Source organism: Hyaloscypha bicolor (assembly GCF_002865645.1).
Source record: "Hyaloscypha bicolor E unplaced genomic scaffold K444scaffold_142, whole genome shotgun sequence".
NCBI classification, from domain to species: Eukaryota; Fungi; Ascomycota; class Leotiomycetes; order Helotiales; family Hyaloscyphaceae; genus Hyaloscypha; species Hyaloscypha bicolor.
The window spans coordinates 462,926-475,889 of record NW_020194644.1 but is presented as its reverse complement, the minus strand read 5'-3'; the positions used below and the strand labels follow the sequence as shown (position 1 = coordinate 475,889).

Below are 12,964 nucleotides of genomic sequence, written 5' to 3'. Positions count from 1 at the left end.
CGAGACTTTCCCAAGCAACATCCGACCAGCACCAGCATAAAAGCCGTCAAATCCATCTCAGCCATCGTATTTCAACCAAGTCACTCATTCTACGATACAATCTCTGCAATAATGACACGCGGTGCACTCTCCAAGCTTGTCCGGAGCTCCAGCATGAGCATCAGACCATTGCCATCTCGAAGCTCTTTTACAGCTCTCAGAGCCTCAATGTTCCGTCCAGCTGTCGTGTCAATTTTTGCACATGGACCCCGAGCAAGCTCTAGCCAAGCCCCCAGGTTCTTCTCAACAACAAGACCTTCCCTTAAAGGTCTGTCGCCGGAAACCGAGAATCCGCAGCCCACACCGAGAGAAGCAGAGAGTAACGTGTCAGAATCAGCATCCGGGCCCGCGGACATCACAATTGAACGATTCCACGAACTGGCAGATACATATCTGGAGGTTTTGATTGAGAAGCTGGAGATGCTGCAGGAAGAGACCGAGGAAGTCGATGTTGAGTACAGCGTTTGTGCACTTCTCGCAGCACCCATGTTCCTTGGTTGGAAAGAATTAGAAGCTTCAGACTGATTGCTAACGAGGATGTATCTACAGGCGGGTGTCCTCACCCTCTCCTTCCCGCCCAACGGCACATACGTGATCAACAAGCAACCGCCCAACAGGCAGATCTGGCTCTCATCACCCAAAACAGGCCCCAAACGCTTCGACTACGTGATGTTAAGTGAGGGGCAAGACGCCAAGGAAGGGACAGGAAGGGCAGATTGGGTGTACCTTCGCGATGGAAGTACACTGACGGATTTGTTGCAAGTGGAGATTGGCGTCGATATGGAGCATCCCTATGCTCCAGTTTCGCATAGAGGGGACTGAGGGGTGGATATTATGCCATAAGAAGAATTACGTGAAGTCGGGAATGGAGTGAACGATGCTGGTATCGAGCAGGCGGCAGACGAAGGAGTTCGGAGTTGTACGTGTGTGGCACGAATTTGGGTCTTTTGATAGATCAGGTAAAGAAAGATGACTAGTATGAGGCCACTCTCCTCTTGATCCTTCCTCTTTGTGGTTCAGCCTTCCATAAACTAGTTGGGCTGTAAATCGCTTCAATGAAGCATCATAACGTGACTGGTTTTATCCCCCTCCCGCAGATCTTGAAAGAAAATGAATCAATTGCTCCTCCAAAAGCTCCTGCTGGATGATCAGTTCTTGTCAGTTGTGCCAGCATGGTTTGCCCCGTCCCTCGATCCTGTTTGATCTCTTTACGTGAAGTTTGCGTGATCTAATATCCCCGTAATTACAGGGACGCGTTACTTCCAAGGAATCAAGAACCATGAACCATGTAGGTCTGGAGTTCGATTTCATCTTCTTAGCCTGAAAGTTACATTGAAGTACTTTGCCCGCTTCCTTTCCGACGCATGGTTTGGCGGTATGTTGTGCAGGACAAACGGCAATACCATGAGCCACCAAGCAATTCGCTCCTTTGCTCCCACCTATTCCCCGGAGGGCAAAAGCCTCAACCAAGCCCTGGTAGTACCGGGCCGGCATCTACTTCCATGATCGCCCTTCTTCGCTCCCTTCTAGAAATAGTCGCATTGTACAACCACACTCTCGGTACGCCGTACATCGTAAAGCAAACAACCTTTACAAGCCCCAATAACAGGTTACAGGTTGCCCGCGAGGAACGACGCCCGCCTTCCGAACTCTTCCGACCTCCAAGAGTGTAATTAAGTACCCATTCCAGCAACCGTTCGGTCAATTTGAGCCCAATCATCATGCTCCGCAACCGAAAGAAAGCAAGCCTTGCCTCAGCCTCCTCTCCAGGGGCCCAAGCAATCCTGCAGACTCTCTCCCCTAACGGGCACGAAGACCGACGGCCGCCTCCTCCCTCGCTATACTGTAACGGCAACCCGTTCCTCTGGTAAGAATCTCACTGCATGTCAACCGCTGGGAAACTTTTCACGATCTTGGCAACTTGTTGTTGGCAAGAGGGGCGTCCACCCCCTGGGGTATGGTGATAGGAGAGCTGATATGGGAGGGGATTCACGATTGATCTGCAAATGAGGTGAGATGCAAACGAAGGGAGGGGTGCGCGGTTCATGCCGAGTGTGTGCAGAGTGATGGACAGGCATTTTCACGTCATCTTCCTTGTGCTGCTCAAGGGGCTGGGTGTTGGCTGCTGGTGGCTTCCTGCGGTCTGTGTACGGCAGTCTCGTCCGACGGGCACGGGCTGGTGATCAAGAAGTAGCAGGGGAGGAGAAAGATATTGTGTATGCAAGACAGTTGCTGTTGGGGGGTAGTGGGCAAGGAAAGGTCACATTGAAGAAACCCACAAGCAACAAACATATCGTTGAGCTTGCTCTGGGGATCTGGGAGCAAAAAGGTTCCATTCTTCGTCCATTATTCTTCTCTATTTGGTGGAGGTTATGGCGCCACTAGGATTTACTTCCGCTTTGAGTTTGCCTTGCCTGGTCATTGACCAGAGTTCACGTCTGTTTCCTTGAAAGCAACCAGAAATTGACGTAAATTTGAGGGAGAAGTTTCGATGGGGGTAGAGTTTTGCATTACAGTGCATCTGGAGTGTGCGTGTCTAACGGGCCGTGGCTCGGCGTCGCTCACACGCATCTTCCTGCAGGCGTGGTTCGGCGGAATTGTTTCAGGGACAGGAGGGACTCAGCAAGCTTTGCAATACTGTCTCATATTGAAAGAATTTGTGGGTCCTCCAACTGTGTGGTCGACCCCTGAATGACTGGTCTTCTTTTACGATAGGCGAGCCCCAAAACCACAACCCCTGGTCTCATGTTCCGCATGCTCTTCGGATTCGCTTTGTGACTTGCTCGACTCAAAGAAAAATGAGGCGAGAGATCGAAAACACTTCCGATCGGAGTGACCAAACAGAGAAGAAGGCCGTCCAGTTCTGGTTGTTGAAGCGGCACTCCATCTGGGTCTCGGACCGCCATCAAACCTTGACTCTGCTGACCTTGACTTCTCCAAACACTCCGTCAGGGGCCGCTCCACGTGCCCTTCATGTCCTCGCACGAGGCACCATTCTGGAAAGACATAGGATAGGACTGAGTCGATTACAAAGGCTCGTGTGGGCCATGCCAGGCCAGATGATACGAGGTTCTGTGGCCTATGGCTTTGGTAGATCGAATATTCGGCGAATTCGACCATTTTGGGGGCTGGGTAGATAGATTGATGAAGCAAAGACATCGACGCCGAGTGACTTGAGATACGGCAGTAAAGCGGGAGGTTGACAGGCTGGCAGCGCTCTTCGTGCGGCGCGCAGGGGCCTTTCCAACAAAGAATTCCACCAGCAGGGAGCGGACCCGGACGATAAAGTTTTGCAGTGGGTGGCAGACTGGCAGTATCTTGGGGCGGGGGTGGGTAGAAGTGACTCAGTGAGGACGTCTGACAGCGGGTGCTTAGCGCTGTGCCGCCACAGAGCATGGAAACAAACGGTCGAGGCATGTGTACAGACTTGGGATTTTGATTCCACACGCATCGGTTGCAAAACAGGAGCGCCCTGCTCAGGGCTGATCGATAGCATTGGTGAATGAGCGAGACTCTGGTACGTCCTCTATCACCGTTTCCCCAACATCACGCAGCGTGTCGTTTGAGGCCCTTGTTTTGCCCTGCATATTTGCAGCATCTGTGCAGTCCGCAAGCAGGTGACCTGGAGATATCAAGATTCCCCATTCGCCCAGACTACGAGCATCCCTGCACTCCCCCTCCCTCCGACGAGGAATCCAACGTCGTTCGCAGGCTCAGTTGCAGATCCTTCTTGAACCTTAATTTTCATGGTTTAAGCCTTCACAGGGACTTGAACCTGCCCTTCCGTCTTCAAATCCTCGTCTCCGGACTCAGCCAAATCGTTCTCGGACACTCGGTCAGCCTCTGGATCATAGAATCTTCCATTGGGGCACCTGGCGAGCCGATGCGGCCGGCATCCTTACCACATCAAAAATAACCCGAATCATCAGACTGCAACTGGGGCAGACGGCGATATCTTCCTTGTCCCTCAAGTCGGCGATGGCGATTTCGAAGCGGTCGCCGCACGGACATGGGTAGTGGTAGATCTGGAGATCTGAATCGAAGGTCATGTCCTCAATTTCGATCTCGTCATATATGTTCTCGGCCATTTGCGGCAGACTTTCCGGGTGCTCTGGCGGCGCGGGGCGGGTTTGGGATGTGTTGGAAGACGTGGGCTGCGTGGTGGAGGAAAAAATATGCTCGCTGACTCAAACTAGTCGCTTATTTGGCGATGACTAAGGATCCGCTAAAAACTACCCCGTAGACAGCCGCGCTTGTACAAGACTATTTTGGGACATCAACTTCTCCAACCTTATTCCATCCTCCAACATTCTTCTCATGCATAAAAAGAGGGGGTTCTTTCTGCATGCTCCCGCTCCTCCCCGACCTGGGAACACTTTCAACTGCCGGCAAGCGCTGTCAGAACCGGGACAAACCCAGCAAACACGGCTCAATTGGGAAGTGCCCCAAGTACCCCATGCATTGGACGCGCATGCTGACCAAGGTGGCACTTTCGTCATGCTGCTTGAGAAAACACCCATCTCCTTTTGGCGCCGCCCTTTCCGTTCATTTGAGTGGTGGACGTCTTCCCCAGTCCTCTTGCAGGCCTCACCAGAGAAGTGCCGTTCCTACTGGCTGTCGTTCCCATGCCCTTCCCTGAGTCTCTCTCCTCTACTTGGTATTCCCGTGCCTGTTGGACACCCTCGGCATTTTACCCACTTTCAGGACCGATAGCAGTTAGAAGTACATGAAAATGCCGTCCTCCCAGGCTTCCGTGCCGGTTGCTCCCCATCGCTCGCTTACAGCCCTTGAGGATAAGCCCTGAAAGCCCAAGGGCCTAAGCCAAGACTGTTCGCCTTGCGAGGCGTGCTCTCGCCCCCAAGTCCTGCATGTCCTTCCATCACAAGCATCCCCTGCCCTTGCCGCCTCAGCTCTCCTTTAATGCCAGTGAGGGTGAGTGTGCCCAACTATGCCCGATTAGGCAGTGTCCTCTGCGTGGCATGGATGACCTTGGGATTGAACGGGTAGGTTGGCGCGGGTGGGTCATCCGGAGCATTCGCTCGTTCAAGAACCCCACCGGGCTAGTCAATTAATACAGGCTTTATGTGATGTTGAATATCATTAACAAAACATCCAGGCATCTCCAATCCCAAATCCTTTTGGTATTTGATCTCACGTTCATCATCCATCCTCTCTCTGGTCCTCCGCGCTGTTTTTTAAGCTTGGTGACGAGGACTAATGATGCCGACAACTGCAAGAAAACGCGCTTCAACGCCCAGGAGTAAAAATGGCTGTGTCACTTGCAAGTATGGCCATCTTGTCATCTCTCCATATCTTTAAGCCACCATGCTGACCCCAACTCCAAAAATAGGATAAGAAGACTCAAGTGCGGCGAAGAGAAGCCGAGTTGCCTTCGGTGCATCAAATCAGGGTGGCATTGCGATGGCTATGAGCATGTCCCCAAGCTGCCCTCTGCCGGGACTATGGGTCTAGCACCAATCCGATCCCGAAGTCTATCTATGTCTCCATCTGCTTCACCAACTCCCTCTCAATCTACTCCATTTGCAGTCCCCCACCTTGACGACCAAGAGGCTGCATACTTCCAAATTTTCTTCAAAGACGTGGCTCCGCAGTTCCAAGATTATCTTCTCTTTTGGGATTATGCGATGAAAGAAAGCAAGTCGTCTTATTCTATTCGACATGGACTCGTAGCTCTCGGAGCCTTGTCCAAGAGCGCAAAGCGGTCCCCCTCCAACCATTATCGAGTCGATCTCACACAAGGCACTCACAGGGAGACCGCGTTAGAGCAATACCAGAAAGCCCTTCAAAGTCTACGAGAGTCGATTGGAGGCGTCGATCAGAGCCACACTGTGCGCACTACTCTCATCTCTTGTCTTATTCTTTTCTGTTTTGAAAACTTCCTTGGTCATGGAGGCTTCTCACTTCAACATATAACATGGGCCCGACACATCCTATCTACCTCAGTGCCTCCCAAGACGAACCTGTCGAGTACGATGGACGGTGGTGAGGGAGAAGACATCGTGATGAGTGGCTTTTACTTGATGGATTTGCAAGCGTTGTGCTTGCTAGGTGCCGATGAGACTCGCACCTACTTCATGTTCGATCAACGAAATCCGATTGTTCCCGTTCCCTTGCCAGCCAAATTTGTTACCCTTAATGAAGCCAAGGCCGCGCGAAATGTTCTGGTTTGGAACGGATACAGGACAGTCTATCAGACAGACTTTTATCAGTATGGCCCGAAGGAAGCCATCCCCTCATCGGCCGTTGAAATGAGGGACTATCTCGTCAGGCAAATCTATACTCTCCACGAACAGATAGATCTGCTTCTGCTGGACAGCAAGCCTGATCTCCACTTGCACCCGCTTTCTCGACCCGAAGCCATCAAGGTCTATTCGACGACACTCCTCATCAGACTTGCGATGTCTTTGCAGGCTCCACAAACTACGTCTGATGTACTATTACCAGAGTTCGAGTACTTGTTATTAATGGCAAGAAGAGCTCTTGAATACGAAGCTGAAGGTTGTCAATTGATACAAGGTCAGTGAAATGAAATTACTCTTGTCGCAGCTGATTCTACCGTCGACCTGGCAACCAAGCACTCTGAAACAATACCTAACACACCCGATAGAAGGCGAAGTTTACTGTGTTGAAATTCGTACACTGAACATACTCCACCTTGTCGCCACTAGATGCCGCGAGCCTTCAATACGACGTCAAGCAATTGCTCTTCTCCTCGCGGTTCATCGAAGGGAATCCATGTATGACTCTATCTTGGCTGGCAAGGTTGGTCAATGGATGATGGACATTGAAGAAGAGGGGGTTGACGAGAACGGCGATATCCCCGAGCATGCAAGAGTATGGGGTGAGTGCGTCGAGCTAGAGTTGCATCAGCGAAAAGCGAAAGTAAAGTGTCGGCAGAACGTCTTGGGTGGAGGCTGGATATGGAGAGAGACTCAGATCTCTTGGTGACAGAGTGGTGTGTCCCAAGTCTTGAAACACAAAGTCTTGTGGATTTGTACTTCTGGGGGGAAGATCTTGTGAGTACCCACGACAATCCCTTGAAGAACTGTCCTGATTAACCCTCGACATAGTATTTCTGGTCCTAACAGCGAGCGTCAATATACCCCATTTGTTCGTTCAAGCCTGAAACTTCATGCGAAACAATCCAACTCCATATTCCCATTCGTGTTGACTTGCTGCCTCTTGCGTATCAAAAAGTCTGCTTGAAACCACGCCTGACTTAAATGCAATCTGATCTTCAGAGATAAATGACTTGATTGCTCTAGAGTTTTCACCAGACGTAATCTACACTCACCTTTAAAAAGGAATTTTTTTTAGTATTGTCAAGAAGAACCCATCGTTTCGCAGAAGGGTACCCTATCAAAGCGAACCATGGCGCTGAATAAAATCAGTCGAGCAGCTCTGGAGATAAGCTCCGCATAGCCCAACACTCTTCTCCCTCTGATGCTTGGCGTATGAAAGAAACACGCCAAGGTGTGCAAGCCTCCCCGTGTCGAAAATGCAACTGACGACATATCCAGATGCTGCCCTAATATATTTCTCCAAGATCTGCCATTTGCATGGCGATTTGGAAGCGGGATCAGAATCCAGTCTACACCGAGTGAGTAGAACACTTTCAAATAATTGGAAGATGTGTCAACGTACCCTGTCCCTCTTCGCCTTCTGGTCCATTCCTTTAGGTGCTAACAAAGTGATCCGAACCAACTTCGATTCATCGTCGGTTCCGAGCTCCTTCTACCCCTCATACAGATCCTTCTTTTCCTTGGCGTTGATTGAATGCTGTCGCGGCCACCGACGAAGTTTAGAGAAAAACGCTCCTCCTTGACTTATGTCTTCAACTTTGGGAACATCGTCAGATATTGATACCAGATTCGCCCTTCTTTTCGTTCCAGGCACCCCTACCCGAAAAGGAACAGCGCTTTGCAAGGTAGCAGATCTTTCCTTGCCATTCTGGCATGTCCTGTCACCGCTCTGAGTCCTCCAGCATTGCTCTTGTCGGCATATCGCATTTGGTACATTGCCCTAAAAGTGCGGAAACACAAAGTATCGTACTCTCAATCGAGGTAGATAGGCTTCGCAATTTGACCTTCGGACGCTGTGGAGTAGCGCTTGAGGGCGACGGCGCGCGACTGGCGGCAAGCTTGATGTGCCATGCGTGCGCCGCATGGCACGGTCATCGCATCGAAGAAGAATTCCAGGAGGTCGGGGAAATTGTCGTCGGGCATTCCAAATCGCTAGTGTATTTGTTCGAAGGTCAGTTAGGAGATGGTAACCATCCGTGGCTGTGGAAGTGCCCAAGTCCGGATCATGGCACGCAACTCAGGCGGCAACTTTGGGAGGAGGGAGAAGTCGGGCTATGGAATTGGAGGGAGGAAAGCATGTTGTTCAAGTCCATGACGGCGGCGCAGTTATTATTCGGTCTCGCTTGCTGTTTGTTCGGATTGCGGTGCAGTAGTTGCGATGATTGCATTTAGACACTATTGCTGAATAAGTGTTGCTGTTGAAATGCGGTCGCTTTTGCAGTGGCGATGATTTTTTTATTTTTTTATGGCCTGGCAAGTTGCCAATTGCGTCACGATGAACCAAGAAATTTAACTTGTCGAAGGTATCATTCTCAGCAAGGTTGGAACAGATTCATCTTCACGTATTCTTAAATTATTTCATAATGATCTTTCCAGCTCATCACAACTCTAGTGAAATTCTTTTGGGTTACAGTATAGCTTCTGTAGAATCTTTTGGGATCATCTTTCACCGTTCTTTGATTGTTCACTGTTTCTGCATCTCAAAATTCCCCTTTCCTTCCAAGCCGTACACGATTGGTGGTTAGGCGAAGGTTCCTCTCAGCATCTCACGAAGTCCTCGCAGCTCAGCCCCTGGGGAGCTTAGTGCTCAGGCTCAAGACATGCGCCTCCAGGTTCCAAGGGCCTGACTGCCATGACAAGTCCAACAAGGTTGTTAATGAACTCCGTTATCCCAAATCCCTGAGAGCGGTGTTCCCAAGACTCTGTTTAGCTCCATGCACTTTCTGGGACATCTTTTAGGCGTTTCTTGGCGCCAAGGAATGCTTTGTTTCCGCCTTTCTCTTTGCTAATTATTTCTAGCCCCCATGTTCGGATGGTAGCTTTCTCTGACAACCGTTTCCTGTCAGGGGCTCTCTCGGGGCTATGGAGTATATCCAAGGGGCCATGCAGGTGGCATCATTCTGTCAGACGAATTCAACTCCGTAGTGGGGTGTAAGCACAACGGAAAAGTGGGTCAGATGAACCACTAAGTTGTGGATCCAGGTCCTCAATTCTGGCGCAGTTGATCAAGCAAGCATCCTCACACAACCCCCAGATTCAAAATTTACAAAAAGCATTCCCGATCGATATCCCTACTTGCCCTCAATCAAGTAACCGGGTTACACCTCCGTGGTGGATCTCCAGTCTTTGGGCCTCTCGCTTTTGACTAACAGCGGGGTCAAGCCGTGCCACATGGTGCGCACGGCGCATTCTCCCTGAGCCCATTTCTCCTTCTCGATGGGGAAAAAATGGAGAAGTCGACAGGCATCACTTAGCACGTCGGCCCAGACGGTCCAAACGCAATGCTGCTGTGCGGCGTGGAGAATCCTGTGCAGATTTATTTACAAGGCCCCTCGCTACACTCCAATAGAACAGCACTTTTTGGGGGGCGGCGAAAAGCGGGCTGTGCCTACAGGGGGCTTGGAAGCTTCGGAATGGAAGTCTTCACCGAGTCCCGTCAAGCTCATCGGCTGCTACCCAATTCAGTAACACCAGATCTCGCCCCCTACATCCAAAGCATGAAATATCTCCCTATCTTCCGAAACATTTTCTTGGAATACACTCTCCCGGCAATCCTTCCCGAAAAAGTCGGGGCAGTGCGGCGAATTCAGCCGGATTGAAACTGAGTGAATTGAACCACATCGGAGAGTTCCTCACAGTTCATCTCTCCCCCTAGACTTGCCCGGATCTTGGTACTCGTTTATACCTCCCACTTAGTACCCTAGGTAGTTCGTGAAGCGGCTTGGCCACTATTAGATATCAATTTTTTTAAAGTAATTAATTATTAGACTAGTTATACTCTAATATATTGAATTATTTTTAATTATTATATAAAAGTTATATAAATGATAAAATTGAATTTATTATAATTTTATTAGTTTTATAATAATTAAGTAATTAGATTTAAAATTAAATTTCAAATTTATATATATAAAAAGAATTTATTTATCGAATTTATTATAATAAAGTAATATTTAATTAAGCTAAAGAAATCTTACTTTTATAATTATATAATTAATTATATTTAAGTAAATCAGGTAATATATATGTGATGTGTGCAGGGTCGCACGTGACCAAAGTGCATGTGACGAACCTCGGATATCGCGGATGTCGATCAGGGAGATCGACAGCCCTTTAACGTCATAATCATACCACTGTTGCATTATAGGCTTTTGGCTTACGAATCACTAAATGCATGTACGTTATTGGGAGCTCCTATTTAGAGGAGGCTTCCCTGGACCTCACAGGAGGGACAGAGATTAGTTCTGTACTGAATTTGACACTGTGGTTTTACAACTCACTGATTCATTCTATTGTCTTATTGCCTAGCAACAAACACCTCACAATATAAATGAATTATAATTTAATTACTAGCCGATAATTATAATTAATTAAATTAATATACTAGCTATTATTAAACTAGTATTTCTCGTTAAAATCCAAGCACGAACCAGCAAGCTAGATGTACCTCCTATACAAATTTACTATATAAAGCACTTGGCCAAGTCGCTTTCGTGTCCAAGTCGCTCTCACGAACCACCTAGAGTACTACTGTAAGTGGGAGGTACGAACGGGTAAGTCCTTATGGCCTTTGTTGCACGTCCGCGTAGCATGGCAGGGGCATGCAAATGATCAAAACTACACTACAAGTTCACTGATGCGGTTTTTTCTTGCTTGAGTTCACTTCGTATTGGCCTTCCCTAACCTTAGTTGAAAGTCAGCACATTGCTTCGTCTACATCTTACATAACTAATCTTAAGTAATACATGCCACGTGGGAACAGACCTCTTCCGGAACGTACGCTAAGAATACTGAACTCAGCGACGTAATGTATGGGTGAACTAGAGGCTGTCATAGTACGCCACAAAGACCCTTTGCAGACCCTGAATTTACCGAAACTAGCAATTGGTCCCATTGGAAGAACAAACGCCACTTATTGCTTTTTCTAGCACAATTGACTTGAAACGTTTGTGGGGAAACTAGACTAATGTGACATCGGGAGAACTGACCACAATAAAATCAATACAGTCAGATAAAAAAGTAGATAAAGGCCTCAGCAAAGATAATAGAACTAAACCAATGCTAACAGAAATGATGTTTCCATCCCTTGAGATCAGGCATGGAAAAGGTATGGAAAAAGTAGCAAAACTAAAGATTATTTGATCCGCTACAGATCACCCTCTTCGGAATGTCTCAAGGAATGTAGATATAATCTCCCTTGTAAGGAGTATATCACTTGGTTTGGTTTCACATGATGCCCTGAGAATTTCAAATTTTTCAAATTCCTAAAACATTGATAACAAAGAAATGTACGGAAATATATTTAGCATTATCTCAGATGGTCACCAAAAAAACTCGGCGAAGTGGTATTTGACCGCTGGAAAATAAAATTAGGTCTCAAGTCCACAGGTGATACTTCCTCTTTCCACCCCAGTTACCATCCTTTCCCTTCTGCAAAACTACCAAGAATTAGCCAATAAACTCCAAATATTCAATAGATCGTTCGGGCATGCAAACTCACCTTCTTTCATACTCGGCCCATCTCCTCTGCTTTCCCACGTCTCCGCACACCACGTCTTGGCACACCAAACCGCTACCATAAGATCGACCAAAAAAAGGTCCTCCTCCCCATTTCGTCTTTCAACGCGCGTCAGACTTGGATTTTTTCTCACACTATCCACAGCCTCCCTTTCTTTCCCCTTCCTGCTCCCGTTTTTTGCAATAACTTCGTTAGCCTCCCTGGCCACCACTTCTCCTTGCCCATCACTCCACACTCCATCCTTCCCTCTCAGCACAACCTCTGGTTCAAACCTACATTCCCAGACCTGCCCACTCAATCCAGACTTCATAGTCAATTCTCCTGTCCTAAGATATGTGCTTTCCGTTTTCCCGTGAAGTTGAAATTTTGTACGAGTCATCGGCGGGCGGAAAATTTCCCAAAGATCTTTATCTGTGAGTTTTTGCGGATACACAGTATTTGGAACGGAGCGGCGGAGAGTAATAGAGTTGCTCTTGGTATCCAGGGCATGGTTTAAAGAGTAGAGTGCTGTGGACGGAATGATGCTCGGAAAGATGAGATCTTTGTCCAGGGTTAGGGAGCGAGGTCCTGTCGCTTCTATACTTGACTGTTGCAAGTCCGATCTGTAATTCCGTAGAGATATTGTATCTTGATACCGTTCATCAGAGGTGTGATCAACGTAAGCCGGCGCAGGTTCTTCAGTGTCCCTCTTGCTCTCTTTGGCTGCTTCGTCTGGCTTTAAGGATGCGGTAATCGATTGTGACATTGTGTTCGAAGCTCGATCAAGACCGAGAGTACTAGCTCTCTTTTTGGTTGTGGCAACACTTTTGGAACTATTCAGGGCAATGTATATTAATGAGCGAAATCCAGAAGGAGGCCAACAAGCTTGAACATTTAAGACGAACTAACAAAAGTTCTTTGGATATTTAACGGTCTTGTGTGTACGACACTTGAAGTTCCCAGACTGCTAATTTTATGAGGTAGTTTGGTAATACTAAAAGGGGAAGGAGTAGCCCAAGATCCTGTCTCAAGAAAAATGAGGCATTTATTGACTTACCCCGCAAAGTCGTAACCTGACGAGTAAGAAATGAACAGATTCGGGCAC

At 48.2% G+C, this 12,964-nt stretch overlaps 4 protein-coding genes across 4 annotated transcripts; 2 read left to right on the top strand and 2 right to left on the bottom strand.

The window, feature by feature from the left end:
* The first annotated feature begins 1 nt into the window (after window position 1).
* Window positions 2-1,156, top strand: K444DRAFT_619067 (frataxin). Its single transcript, XM_024881447.1, has 2 exons — window positions 2-501; window positions 589-1,156. Exons 1-2 carry the CDS (start codon window positions 112-114, stop codon window positions 859-861), a joined length of 663 nt encoding a protein of 220 aa, XP_024730433.1. The 5' UTR covers window positions 2-111; the 3' UTR covers window positions 862-1,156.
* Window positions 1,157-3,790: 2,634 nt separating this feature from the next.
* K444DRAFT_646722 (CSL family zinc fnger-containing protein) lies at window positions 3,791-4,127 on the bottom strand (the record flags this gene model as incomplete). Its single annotated transcript, XM_024885236.1, has 2 exons — window positions 3,791-3,862; window positions 3,942-4,127. The coding sequence occupies 2 exons, from the start codon at window positions 4,125-4,127 to the stop codon at window positions 3,791-3,793; spliced, it is 258 nt and encodes an 85-aa protein (XP_024730432.1).
* A 785-nt stretch (window positions 4,128-4,912) lies between these two features.
* Window positions 4,913-6,873, top strand: K444DRAFT_149096 (uncharacterized protein). Its single transcript, XM_024870594.1, has 3 exons — window positions 4,913-4,971; window positions 5,156-5,324; window positions 5,390-6,873. The coding sequence occupies exons 2-3, from the start codon at window positions 5,257-5,259 to the stop codon at window positions 6,582-6,584; spliced, it is 1,263 nt and encodes a 420-aa protein (XP_024730431.1). The 5' UTR covers window positions 4,913-4,971; window positions 5,156-5,256; the 3' UTR covers window positions 6,585-6,873.
* Window positions 6,874-11,643: 4,770 nt separating this feature from the next.
* On the bottom strand, window positions 11,644-12,840 carry K444DRAFT_668110 (uncharacterized protein). Its single transcript, XM_024887372.1, has 2 exons — window positions 11,863-12,840; window positions 11,644-11,800 (listed from the first exon to the last, which is right to left on the bottom strand). The coding sequence occupies exons 1-2, from the start codon at window positions 12,623-12,625 to the stop codon at window positions 11,739-11,741; spliced, it is 825 nt and encodes a 274-aa protein (XP_024730430.1). The 5' UTR covers window positions 12,626-12,840; the 3' UTR covers window positions 11,644-11,738.
* Window positions 12,841-12,964: the final 124 nt, after the last annotated feature.

What these genes read in the sequence shown, in the direction of transcription:
- K444DRAFT_619067 (XM_024881447.1), top strand. Translation starts at nt 112, where the DNA reads ATGACACGCGGTGCACTCTCCAAGCTTGTCCGGAGCTCCAGCATGAGC. An exon ending in AAGTCGATGTTGAGTACAGC is followed by an intron (nt 502 to 588) that starts GTTTGTGCACTT and finishes ATGTATCTACAG; the next exon opens with GCGGGTGTCCTCACCCTCTC.
- K444DRAFT_149096 (XM_024870594.1), top strand. Translation starts at nt 5,257, where the DNA reads ATGATGCCGACAACTGCAAGAAAACGCGCTTCAACGCCCAGGAGTAAA. An exon ending in AATGGCTGTGTCACTTGCAA is followed by an intron (nt 5,325 to 5,389) that starts GTATGGCCATCT and finishes CTCCAAAAATAG; the next exon opens with GATAAGAAGACTCAAGTGCG.
- K444DRAFT_668110 (XM_024887372.1), bottom strand. Translation starts at nt 12,625, where the DNA reads ATGTCACAATCGATTACCGCATCCTTAAAGCCAGACGAAGCAGCCAAA. An exon ending in TGGGCCGAGTATGAAAGAAG is followed by an intron (nt 11,801 to 11,862) that starts GTGAGTTTGCAT and finishes AATTCTTGGTAG; the next exon opens with TTTTGCAGAAGGGAAAGGAT.